This window comes from Protopterus annectens, chromosome 8.part0 (assembly GCF_019279795.1).
Source record: "Protopterus annectens isolate FY-2018-M chromosome 8.part0, PAN1.0, whole genome shotgun sequence".
In the NCBI taxonomy this organism is placed as follows: Eukaryota; Metazoa; Chordata; order Ceratodontiformes; family Protopteridae; genus Protopterus; species Protopterus annectens.
The window spans coordinates 1,403,639,444-1,403,653,538 of record NC_056741.1 but is presented as its reverse complement, the minus strand read 5'-3'; the positions used below and the strand labels follow the sequence as shown (position 1 = coordinate 1,403,653,538).

Here is a 14,095-nt window from a genome sequence, read left to right as displayed (position 1 = left end):
ACAATTTTCTGAGAAACCCCAATCCCACCATACCAACTATTTTCAGTATTCCTAAAGTGCACAAAAACATACACCCCCCCCCCTTTAGGCCGATCACCAAGAGGCTCAAAAACATACCCTTTTGTGGTTTTGATTGACAGGTTGATAACTGCTGCAGCAATTGAATACTCGTATGCTGAAGGATTATTGAGATTACTTGCTTAGAATAAAACCCAGTTTATGGGAAAACGACCAATTGTTTTTGACTATTGATGTTATTGGTTTATTTTCCTGTATTCCACAAGACCTGGGTTTGGAATTATTTCACTACACTTTACTAAGTTTGAATTTTTGTCCACTTTGGATGTTAGATTAATCATGGACTACATAGATATAGTTTTGAGTAATAATTTCATATTTTTCAAGGGGTGAAATCTTCAAACAAAACAAAGGGGTAGCGATGAGAGCCATATGTGACCCCATCTTTGCTAATTTGGTTGTGTTGTCTTGGGCTTCTAGATTTGTATTTGGTTCAGAATTTTACCAACACATAAAATCATGTCTACAGTTCCTGGACATCATTTTTATCTTATGAACAAGACATGTTGATCTCGCCACTAGTTTTCTACATTAGATTAACCAAACTACCCCTTTTTAAAGTTCATCTTTCAAATTGATGATAAAAAGGTCACTTATTTACACACTACCATTTTTAAAGGAAGTGAAGATTTTTCCAAAAACATACGTTTTCTAACAGTTACTTATATTTTAACAGTTATCAACAATTTTCACAGAAGAAAAGCCTTGTCCGCAGGCAATTTATCAGATTAGTCAGTATGATTTCTGACAGTGATGTTCATTGAAACAAACTACTCCTACACTTTGGGTAGGAGTATTATAGGTTCATAGGATGATGCTAGGCTATTGGCCCAGAAGCCCTTATAAGCCTAGCCAAGAATTTCACCCATGTTCCCACAAAGTCAGCACCTGTTTTCCCTGTCCAGCAGGGACACAGGTGGGATCCCAGAGATATATTTTCTGTTTCCCATCTTGTCATCTAGGTTCTTCTTAAAGTGGGCTAGTGAGGTACTCTGCTTGACATGGATAGGAAGTTTATTCCACAGATGGGGGTGTCGAGACACAAATCTCTCCAGCCAGCAAGTTCTATCAATGTCTCTGACCAGGTTGAGACCTTGCGCGAATGGAGTTTGACTTACGGATATGCAGCAACTCCATCAAGGCTGAGTCTAAGACGGCCTTATATGCCAGACACAGGTCACATCTGAGCAGTCTGTATGAGACTGAGTAGAGGGGCAGGGTTTTTAGCCTATCCGTATAGGATAGGTGTTTGAGACCCTGGATTTTCTTGATCAGGAACCTCTGTGATCTCTCCAACTGCTGCATGTGCTTGACAAGGTACATGCTGAAGGGGGCATTGTACTCGATAATGGGTCTGATAAGGGAAGAGTACAGGCATGTTATGACCCCCTTGTTCCTGGATGAAATACCCTTACTTATGCCATGTAGAAAGCCTTCTGTACAATGGAGACAACATGGTGGTCAAAAGTCAGGTTGCTATCAACCTTGGTGCCCAAGTCTCTCATGACTGATTGATTGCTTAGTACGTTGTTATTAATGTGATAGTGGCAACACCATTTTCCCCAGAGGGGACGATAATGCATTTCTTGGCATTCAGTTTGAGGCCATGCTTCTGGCACTAGTCATTAGTTTGGTTAAGGCCCTCTTGGAGGATGTTCACATCACTAGGGGAATTTATGACAGTGCCCAGCTTGCAGTCTTCTGCAAACTTGGTCAGCCACAGACCACTGGTTTTGGCTTATACCTCAGAAAAGTATATCCTAAACAGTAAAGGTCCCAAAACCAATCCTTGGGGTACTCCGCTTGTTACGGGTCTACTACTAGAGGTGTCTTCCCCTGTGTTGGCTGAGTGGGTTCTGTCAGTGAGCCAGTTAGCTACCCATTTGGTGACATATGGGTTGATGCCTAGCTGGGAAAGTTTATCTGTTATGCTCGAGTGGGGAATAGTGTCGAAGACTTTGGCTAGGTCAAGGTAGGTGGCATGCACTGTCTTCCCCTCATCCGTGGCTGTGGTGACTGTTTCAAAGAAGGTGACCAAGTTTAACAGGCATGATCTCCCTTTGGCAAAACCAGACTTTGTGGGATCAAGCATTTGGAGGCTGCCAGTGTCCTTGTTAATAAGGTCCATGTTAATGCATTCCATGGACTTGCAGGTAAAATTATTTACCTGCAAAAATATTAGTGATTAAATTTCAGTAGATTGAGGAAAAAACCTTTACCTCTTTGGGTACAGGTTTTGTTACACACAGTAACAGTATAGATACCATCAGTTATACCACTTCTAATAGTTCCCTGGTCCCTTTACTGATATATAGGTAACATCAGGACCCAGAACTCAAGACACACTAGAACTTTAACTTGAAAACACAACTACTCTGGTACAAGAATAGTCAAAAGAATAGTAATTACTGGCCAGTTTTAACAAGTGATGAAAACATTAGAAGTATTGCAGGTACTGAGGCAGCATTTATATATAAAAGGGCTAGAAATATTAAAAATGTAGAAAATTAAAACAGTTTAAACAACACTACTAGGTTACAGAAAGGCACTGTGAAATGTGGTGCTTGTAACAAAAGTGTATTTTGCAATCTGATTTTGTTAGCTTGAATAACTCCTTGGAAAGTATTATTTATCCTGTTATAGGCAACTGCAACACCAAAGCAGTGGTGTATCTTGCAATGTGCACAGTGTGCCCAGCGTTTTATGTTGGAAAGACAGATACAAAACTAAAGAGGCAAATTTACAAGCACTGTTATATTATTGCTCATAATGTCAACAATGCATTATATAGGCACTGTCTCTGTTGTAAAACTTTCAGTTTTCTTTTGCTATATTGGAAAAAAATCAGCCCCATTTTAGGGTGGTACATGACAGGATAGATAAGAACTTTAGGAAACTCTATTAATAATTAAGATTAGATGCCAACCACTTTCCAGGTATCAATGACCATGTTTCCTTAGTTCATGTGTTAAAACAAAGGGCTGATAATGTATGGGTCTATATTAGAACATCAAAGTTTCAGAACTTCGAATGTTCTAATATTGACACCTAGTAACTGAAAACCGATAAGACCGAAAATTTAGAACAGCAAATTTTTTCCTAGGGAAAAAATTTGCTGTTCCAAAACACATACACACAACACAAACACACCAAACAAACAGCAATCTACACACATACACCTAAAATCTTACATCTAAACCTACACTAAACTGTACATACACCACTGTCTACCCACTTACCTTAACCCAAACCCTAAGTTCCGTCACTGTCGCACACACACCTCACCCACGCCCTAACCCTTACTCACCTATCCCACCCTAACCCTCACGTCCACACAATCACACACTTATCTGAACTCGACCGTAACTTTCCACTGCAGAGTTAAAAATAGCAAAGTGACAGGAATGGACAACCAAATTCTTTCCCTAGGAAAGAATTTGGTTATCTAAAACTTCACTATTTTCAGCTTTCGCTTATTATGTGTCGATATTAGAACATTCAAAGTTCTGAAACTTCGATGTTCTAATATAGACCCTAATGTATAACTTTCTTAAGTTTTTAAAGTTCAACTTTAAATGTTAGCTCCTTTAAGAGCGGCATTTTTAATATTTAATTTTTATATTTTTTATTGTTCAATAAATTGTCAGTTGTGTTTTGTGCTTAAACGTTACTGCAATTCAGGATAGTTTTTATTTAGTCGATTTATTATTCTAATGATTAATCAATTCATGATGCAGTTAAGCTTTTAGTTTTTGAAAGCTTGTGTAATTGTACAGTGAGTGTTTTCTGATGAAGTCCCGGTTGAGTTTATGAGGGACAAAAAGCACATTGCAGTGAGGTTTAAAGTGCTTAAAAAGTGAGTGTGATCATTTCTGTGAATTAAACCTATTGACTTCTGATATCGCACGACTTGTGGTTTGGACTTCTTTTCTGGACTCTGGGCTGGTGCATTTTTGGTGGTGTGTGTGTATTGCCTTTTGTGTTTGTTACCCTGCTACATCCAACCTTGAACTTTTATATGCTCCACTTTATATCATTAATGTTTAGAATGACACTAAAATATAAACTGCATGTTATATACAGTAAGTATAATGTGTACTCGGGTATGGGGTGAGTCATTTCAGTGACTGCTGTATGTGTTAAAGATATTAAAGTAAATAAGTGCCTTTTTAGTTGTAAGAAATATAGGTTTTACAGTATAACAAGAAAAAAAAGCTGGACAAAAGCAAGCTTTAATGTTCATTTGCTGTTATCGTAGGCTGCTGTGGTGGGGGTGGGTGTAAAAGTGCACTTGGTTATATGTAGAAGTAGGATATTTTCTCTTTATTTTACAAATGTGAATGTCTAGATTACTGCATTTGGCTTAAGCTGAAAACATGTGTTTTGTAAGCACTTAAGCTTTAAAGATAAGCAAATAGATGAAAACCATGAATATGCTAAGCTTCTTACAACTACAAAGATATTGTTTGTTTTCCACTGGCAAATATTCAGTGGAATTGGGATACCTGCAGCTGAGGGCAGCTGTGAATTCTTTCTGAGTGAAATTTACAAAGACTCATTGCTGGGTACTGGAGGCAAACTATCTGCAGGTGTAAGCAATTAATCTTGAGAATTCTGAGTATTCTTTGCTGAAGTAAATAAAAATTTAAAGGTACAATGACAATCATTTCAATAAAAAATTAAGTTTGAAATTATGGGAAGTGAGTAAGAGGCAACAACCTCCCTAGCAACCTTAATGTTTTAATGCATTTAATACAACAATATCATTTTATTTAAAGATAGCCAGTGCACTTTTTTTAGGGTTAAAATTAATGTTTTCTGAAAGCATACAAGGTGTTTTTCATATCTAGAAAAAAGAAAGTTGCCAAATATTACTGGAGCCACGAATGTCGGAACCAATATTTTGTTAAGCGCAAACAAAAATCGCTAAAACCACATGAACGCTTTGTATCAGAATTGCGTTTTCGTCTAAGCAAACCAACTTCATCAGATACTCTCCTTAAAATAAACAGTCCTTTTATAAATTATTCAAAAACATCTAATCCAATCAAAAACCAGTTAATTAATTAAAAAGTCATTATTCTATTCCTATTTACATTCAGCAATGCGAACTTTGAAAATTTTATGCTCTTTCCATTCAATAAATAACATCAATACCAACAATGAAGAACATTTTAAAACATTTGATTTAAAATATGTGATAAATATATAAAATATATAAATTAATTTATACAAAGGTCCATTTTTAATGTTTAAAAATTACTTTAGAAAAATAAACCATTTGTGTTATATGCCCTGCCATCTGCTGGTGAAAATAAAAATTACATCTATTTATCTTACAAAATCCCTGCTTTCAGTTTTAAAAGGGGCACAATAGAAATAAATTCATTTAAGCCTGGGAAATTTGTTGAATCAAGAGATATCTGCCAACATAGTTCCCTGGCCTCTAATTTTTCTTCCCATAATCCACCCCTTAGGTCCTTTTTGACCTGCTCTAAAACTATAAAGTGAAATTTAGCATCCTTACAAACCAGTTTGTTAAACAAAATGTTTTTAGAAAGAGGACATCCCCAGGAATTTATTAGGGGAATACAAGATGAAATGTTAAGGTTGTGTATAAAAGTTCCCGATCATTTAAAAACATGTTGGAGAATAAAGGTCTTCCAAGGAATAAGCAGGTTAGGAAGGGTACTTACAAATGTGGACGTTGTGCACACTGTAATAATATAGTGGATAAAGAAAAAGTTTATTTGGAAAGTAGAGAAAAATGGATAAAAAGTACAGACCACTATAATTGTGAAACCAAGGGGGTGGTATACATTAGTTTATGCTCAGAATGTAATGCCTTTTATGTAGGAAAAACTGAAAGGGTGTTGAAAAAGAGAATATATGAACATAAATATGAAATAGCTACACAAAAGGACACTAATGCCTTGTATAAACATACCCTGGTTTGTAAGGATGCTAAATTTCACTTTATGGTTTTAGAGCAGGTCAGAAAGGACTTAAGGGGTGGATTATGGGAAGAAAAATTAGAGGCCAGGGAACTATGGTGGCAGATATCTCTTGATTCAACAAATTTCCCAGGCTTAAATGAATTTATTTCTATTGTGCCCCTTTTAAAACTGAAAGCAAGGATTTTGTAAGATAAATAGATGTAATTTTTATTTTCACCAGCAGATGGCAGGGCATATAACACAAATGGTTTATTTTTCTAAAGTAATTTTTAAACATTAAAAATGGACCTTTGTATAAATTAATTTATATATTTTATATATTTATCACATATTTTAAATCAAATGTTTTAAAATGTTCTTCATTGTTGGTATTGATGTTATTTATTGAATGGAAAGAGCATAACATTTTCAAAGTTCGCATTGCTGAATGTAAATAGGAATAGAATAATGACTTTTTAATTAATTAACTGGTTTTTGATTGGATTAGATGTTTTTGAATAATTTATAAAAGGACTGTTTATTTTAAGGAGAGTATCTGATGAAGTTGGTTTGCTTAGAAGAAAACGCAATTCTGATACAAAGCGTTCATGTGGTTTTAGCAATTTTTGTTTGCGCTTAATAAAATATTGGTTCCGACATTCGTGGCTCCAGTAATATTTGGCAACTTTCTTTTTTCTTGGTTTGATAGCCAAATAATTCCAGTTTTTGTTTGTGGTTTTTCATATCTAGGGAGAGGAAGAGAGATAAGAAAAGAACAGACAGCAATCATTGTTAGTGGTAGCACAGGGTTTAAAATGCACTTTAGCATGAGTAGCCTTAATTTTAGATTAGATAATGCCTGTAGGTACAGCCGTCAGTTTGAGGCAATTGTTCCCTTCTGGATGGTTAAACTTCATGTTTTGAAGTTGTGCATGGTTTTCTATGTTTGTTCCAAGTTAATAGGGGATGGGCTTGTTTTATATTCAGTGTTTTGTTTGAGAGTTTTCATTAAAACAAAGTCTTAACAGATGTGACATAGCTTCAAATGGAGATGAGAAAGATCAACTCTACAAAAGATCAGCCTGCCAAACATTAGTATATGATTATAACACAAAATCTGAAAATACACATTCAAAAAATTGTTGTGTGTAATAGGTTGGAAGAATAGCTTTTAATTGTGATGGCTATACTGTCCATATTTTCCTGAAATGTGAATGGCCTTACAGGTATAGATAAAAATGAAGGGATATTTGATTATATTAAGAAATGTAGAGTGCAAATAACAGTGCTGCAGGAAGCACAGTTGTAAGAAATGAGCATCTGAATTTGCCAGGGAGAATTTTCAGAATGGATATTTAGCAGAATATCAAGGACAGAGGAAAAAGAGAGAGAAACTATACTCATTGTTAAAAGGGGCTCCAATAGTGATAGATGAGGAAAAAAAAAAGACAAAAGTGGAAGATTTGTGGTATTAAGGAGTTGTTGGCAAGGGAAGAGGATTACAATGGCATTTATTTATATTCCACCAAAAATAGCTTTTATGGTGTTTATGAAAATTTTGGGAGAAATAATCAGATTTCAGCGGGGAATATTTTCATAGGTGTGGACTGGAATTTGATTTGCAGTACTGAGGATGTATCAGGGGACATACAATGGATGATATAACAAAAGAAGGTAGATTTCTGAAGAAATTTATGAAAATATTTGGTATGGAAGATGTAAATTCAGTGGTAGGAACTCTTATAGAATTGATATATTATTCTCCAAAGTATAATAACTGGGCTAGGCAAGATAGAAATTATATTTCACACAAACGTGCATTTAATTGAAAACATCAACACACATCCAATAACTATTTCTGAATATGCACCAATAAAAACTAGGATAAAAATACAGAGTAATGAAGTAAAAATAAGACACTGGTGCTATACCACCTATCTGTTAAAAAGAGAGGCATTTAAGGAATGGGTAGTACAATATATTTAGAGTTATTAAAGAAGATAGAAATATAAGTTAATAGCTAGTGACTGGGGAAAATGAAATTGCATTTTAAAAATAGGGTCAAAATAGAAGAGAAAGAGCTATGGTTAAGAAGTAATATAATTATTTAGAGGGGCTGACAAAGGTTAAAGAACTGCAGAATAAAGGGAATCTCACAGAACAAGAGGAGGAACAAATACAGAGTGCTAAAGAGAAAATAAGGGAGTATCTGGATTATAAGCATGAGTTTAGAAAGATTGCAGTTAAGCAACTATTTTTGTTAAAAACTGTATTGCACAAAAACGTTTAACACAATGACTTGGGCAAAAGAATGGTGAAAGTGTTATTGCCAAATGTGGGAAACCTGTAACAAGAAAAATAACCAGAGATCCTATAAAGGGTTTAGAGATATTCCAAAAACTTTACAAAAATGTGTATGAAGCAGGGAAATGTGGAAGTCAGGAAAGTGCAAATGGAAATAATTATGGAAGACTTGATTATGCCACAGTTAGACAAGGCTTGACAACTAACAGTTAAGGTTAGAAGGGGATGAGGTGAAACAGTGCTCTATAATCAGTCATAATGGCCTCCGGACCAGTAGCCTAGTATCATCCTATCAACCTATCAGGAAACTCTGTCGGAACAAATGGTATTCATGTGGAAATTTTGAAATTAGGAGGGAAAAAAGCGATAATGATCTGGAAGAGTTTGTTTAACAGTATTTTAAAAGGAGGGGAAGCAGCAACATCCTGGAAGAAAACTGTGGTGACTGTGTTAAGATGGCAAAGACCCTTCAGACCCAGCTTCATATATAGACCCATTTAAATTTTAAACCACAATTTTAACGTGTTTATGTTTATACTTGCTAAAGGAATGGCAGCGGTGTTGCCAAAATTGATAGACATAAATCAGTGAGGTTTGTGGAGGGTATACAAACATTTGACAACATTAATAGAACAATGATGATCCAGAGGGAAGCAGAATGTAATAAAATACCTCTGTTATTGGTGGGTTTTGATGCAGAGAAAGCATTTGATAGAGTAAGCTGGGATTTTGTGAGTAAGGCATTGGAAACATTTGCATTTCTTGCTGCAGTAATAAAGTTAATTATGAGGATATATGAAGGATCGGTAGCAAAAATTAAAGTTGGAGGGTTTCTCTCAAATAACCTGTCTTTGAACAGAGGAACTAGGCAGGAGTGTCCTCTTTCACCTCTGCTATGTGCTTTATATTTGGAGCCATTGGCAAAGAAATTAAGGGACTCAGAAATACAAGGATATAATTGTAATGGTAATAAAAAAAATCTGGCTTTATTTACAGATGATATTATTTTTACCTGATAAATGCAGAAAAGGACATCTCAGTGTTGTAGAACATTTTCAGACAGTTTCAAGTCTTTTCAGGATATAAAATTAATGAAGATAAAGGCTGTAGCTGTAAATTATGTACTCACAATTTGGTTCAGCAAGACTGCCTTCCCTACCAGGGTTTTATGTCAGACTACAGACAAAGAGAAAAGGGATAGGGGAATTTTAAGTGAAAGACCTGTTTTGATAACATTTTTAGATGAATCTAGAACAGAAGCAGCTGTTAAAGGAATAATTAGTAGAGCATATAAATATTGCATGAAAACTAGAAAAATCAATTAGAGGAGGTTAGAAAAGATTGGGAAGAGAGAATGGAAAGGCAATTTACAAGAAAACAATGGGAAGACATATGTATGGCTCCTAAGTTTGCATCCAGGTCCAGAAGGTTTAGGATCTTTGCTTGGAAGTGTTTGCAGAGGTATTTTTATACCTCTAAGCAGACATCAAAGAATTTTTCCTCCTTTAGATAGCAAATGTTGGAGGTGTGATGGAAAAGAAAGAGGTAACTGGGAACATAAGTTTTGGCAGTGCAGTAATTTGACAGATTTCAAAAATTCCGTAAAGAGTACTCCATCAGAAATATTGGATGAAAAAAATGGCTGTAAGTAAGGAAATTATTGTTTTCAGCTGGGATGCAGGATCTGAATTACCTAGACATAGCAAGGCCTTATTAAGTTTAATTCTGTTGGCTGCCAAATAAAAGCAGTTGCTAGAAAATTGAAATCAAAGTTTAAGCCAACTGTATTTGAGATACTGAATTGTATGAAAGTGATAAAAGAACTAGAAGAGGAGTCTTTGGAAAGGGAATATATATATATATATATATATATATATATATATATATATATATATATATAATAATAATAATGTTCAGGAAGAGGCAGCCTGAGATTTAAGGTAAAGCAGGAATTAAGCATTTTTTTGTAATTTTGGACTGATGATAGTAACAAACAAAATATATTTGATGTATATTGTTATTTAAATGAAAGAAATAGTGAAATGGTTTGTTTTCTTTTCTCTTAATGTATGTTTGCCTGTGTCCTAAGTGATAATTTCATTAAGGTGTTTCTAAAAAAAACTCTATTATTGATAAGTATGCAAACTCAATCTGATTTGGCGGAAGAGAGAGGGTTATGGGTTGGGGCGGAGTCAGAGCCCTGTATCCACAGCATTGAAAAGGCACAGAGGTCAGATCCGGTCAGATCTAATAACCCAAAGGTTGAACCAGATGAAAGAAAAGGCAACATTGATCTATCATCATGGTGAATACGTAACTTTCTTATTGTTTTTATAAGAAATAATTTTTTTTTGTTTGTTTTACAGTTGGGAGCTTCAGTTTATTCCATCTGAATTTAGGGGCCAGTTGCCTAAACCATATGCTAAAGGATCATTGGCAACACGCATTACTCCTACCGACATGAACGATCAGAACAGGGAAGAAACATCACGCTATGTAAGTGATAACTTGAGGCTGTATATATTTCTTAGGCAAAACAATGACAAATTCACTGAGGTCTTTAAATTAAGTTCATATTGTGGCGGCATTAACAGCTCACATAACTGGTATTTTAAGTTCACTTTGTTTCCTTTGAGGATAGTGAAGGGCATAAGATGCCCAGCCTTGGGTTCAAAAACTGTATTAGTAAATGTGTATGTTTGTCATAAATATGATAAATATTTGACTTTTTTAGCAAGAGCCCACTACTAGCTTAGAAGTTAGTGCCTACATTTACAGTACAAACTAAAGATGATTTCTGGAGGCAGATGTTCTTTAAGGAGAATTACACCACAAGGTATTTTCAGCTGAAGGTCAGGTCTTTTCTGTACCTTTGACTTTTTCTTCTGCTCACTGTGATTTCTGCAAAGTACTTCTTAGGAGTTCTAGTTAAACATTATTGATCTGATGCAAGCAGCACCTGAAGTGCATTAACAAAGGCATATGAAGAGCTCACTGTAATATTTAGTATTCAAGGGTATGTGTTGAAGCTTACATCTAAGTTGTTCTACCTGCAACCGTATAGAAATCTTGCTAATGCAATGCGTCTTGTCCTGTGTCATCTCACCCTGTGGGATGAAAGGTCCTATTCAGGCAATGGCAGTTTTAGATCTAGGGGTGAGAATGAACTGCTGAAGGTAACCTTTTAAATTCTGGAGTCACCAGTAGGTTCAAAGCACCTTCATTCATTATATGTACTTTAATCGGAGTTTATGGTGTTTTGAACCTACTGGTGACTCTCAATGCCCAGGACTATGTAGACATCTGATTGGTTACTAGTTTTGAATGGTTGCACGACTACACACCTTTACATGTAGTAACCTTTTTAAGTCTAGAGACCCGCATTGCCGAGACTCAAAATGTGGACAAAAAATAGCCGAAAATATGGACTTGCATATACTAAGTCCAAGATTGCCATTTATCATAATATTGCCTTTTGTCCAACGTATGTCAGTTTCAGAGTTAGCATATATAAGTTTTGGGGGTGTGGAGGGCTTGCCCCTGTAAAAACAAGTTTAAAGGAGAAAAGTGTTCTTTGATACTCTGTATTTTTGGTCTGATTGTTTTCAGTATCTCTGGCCTCAGTAATTTGATTTTTGAGATTTCAGTAGGGAGTTCTGCTAGAGGATGTATAGATGCCTCCAGTTTGCATTTCCTTGTGATCACTTTGATGTGGTTTTAAGGGCAGTGCTGGTTATCAAAGTTGCGAAGTCTGGGTCCATGTACCAACTTCAGTGACTGAAGTCCACAGATAAGGATCTACTTCATGCCATAGTATCATAGATCAGTTATGTTGAGGTTAACAATGGCCTTTTACACAAACCAGAAATGTGACTTTTTCTTTTTTTGATAAATTTTAGCCCACACCCCATATCATAGCACGTACTGTTTCCTGACTGAATTTAGTAAACTGACAAATTTATTATGCTTAGGAAGAGCAGAACTACAACAGTAAGGCCAGGCAAATCACGTCATTTAGTCAAGAAAATATATTTTTAATGAATTTGGGAAGTGTTTCTTTTTCTTGGTATGCTGATTGAATTATTATCATCCTCTTCTTCAGCTGTTTGTTCATATTAACTAATTTTGTATTCTAAAGGTAGAAGTGTTATGATTCCATAAGATCCTCTGTTCTGGTTGCACATTGTATACTCTACTGAATACATGCATGTTTGAGGGGTAGCAACTTGGCAAACCCTTGAGCACAGAATGTCCCATCTTGATATATTATGATTTTTTTTTGTAAGATAATATTTGAAACACTTAGCAGAAAACAAATCAAGCACTTGGTTGGCCAATGCTAAACATGACATTTTTTTCCTTTTCAGTAGGTGCATACCATCTGATTGGCCATTGGAGTTCAGATAAGTTAATGCTGATGCTGTGATTTATTACATTTTTTCACTTTCACATTTCTTTGTGACAAACCACACCAAGATGTTTAAACACTTCAGCATTACATGTATAGTATACCGTATGCACTTGCACTGAAATAATGGTACAGTGTCCCTAACTGCATGAGAAGCAAGACCAAAAACTATCTTTCCTACTTCATCATTTTCCATTTCTCATTGATATCACTATTGATAACTTAAACCAATGTGATCTGAACACTTCACTATGACTGTATCAGTATATCATTTCAACCTGCACTGAGGTAATGGTGCAGTGTTCTGTAATGCACAAGAAGCAATGCTGCCTCAAAAACATCACCACTGTCTCAAACTGAAAAATTAGAATTTGTTATTCATTACTATATAACTTTATACTTTCCAGTCTAAACACACCTTTCTATGCATACATTTATAATTTATTCATGATTGTTTCTTAAAAATAAATGTGCTATAACTGCATTTGTATGACAAGTCCAGAAGAGAATCATAACTTGATTTTGGGTCAGCAGACACTGCAGTTACTGCAGTTACTGGTAAAAACATAAGCAGTTCTGAATGAAACTCTTCTAGAAAATGTACTTTCTGTACTCTCAAGATGGAAAAACAGCCATTTTTCTAACTCAAAATGCAAGCATAAAATTGCATTTTTCTTCATTTTTCCCCACCCTATGTTCCCGTGATTTCACATCTGGATATGTGCTAAACTTGGAATAGTGTCATAGATGTTTTCTTTGTTTGCTGTCCAATTAAGTTCTGTGCTTGAGGTGCCGCATTTGTTGAATTTACATGTCCTCTCTTTGTCTGTGTGGAGTTTCACCAGGTAGTCTGGTTTCCACTTTCTTTCTCCCCTTAAGTGAATTAGCATACCTCTCAATACTTAATTATGAGGAATGTTCCTTATGAGTCTTAAAAATTCTACCTTACACACTGTTCCACATTGACAGTGTTTGGATTACATGCATTATTAAGAATTTGTTGAACAAACAGGAAACCAAATAACACTGAATCATATTAATTCATCAAAAGAACTCTTCAAGTATGAAGAAACAGTTCATAACCTTAATGTAAGCATCCTAGTTCAGTTTGTGAGCAAGTGTCCCAAGTTTGAATCTGCATTGTGTAATTTAGTTTCTTCTGTTTCTCAAGTCACTACTCATCGTTTAAAATTTGTCTATGACTCTGTCGATACTACTTTCAGGGCTGCTACCAATGGAACTGTTTTAAGGTTTCCCTGGCTGCATTTTCAGAACCTCCCAGATGATAAAAATAAAATGTTAAATTCGCCCTTTGATAGAGATTGCTATTGGACTTTCTGCAGCAAAAGTTATCAGAAAGTGTGATGAG

The 14,095-nt window shown here is 35.3% G+C and overlaps 1 protein-coding gene across 2 annotated transcripts in view; it reads left to right on the top strand.

Moving 5' to 3' along the window:
* ALG9 (ALG9 alpha-1,2-mannosyltransferase) overlaps positions 1-14,095 on the top strand; it is a 2,405,363-nt gene that overhangs the window by 1,594,647 nt on the left and 796,621 nt on the right. Inside the window, exon 13 of one of the 2 annotated variants that reach the window (XM_044080998.1) lies at positions 10,685-10,814. The exons of the other annotated variant lie outside the window; for it this stretch is intronic. Within the exon in view, the coding sequence (XP_043936933.1) occupies positions 10,685-10,814 (130 nt within the window). The remainder of the gene's footprint in view (positions 1-10,684; positions 10,815-14,095) is intronic. 2 annotated transcript variants of the gene reach the window in all.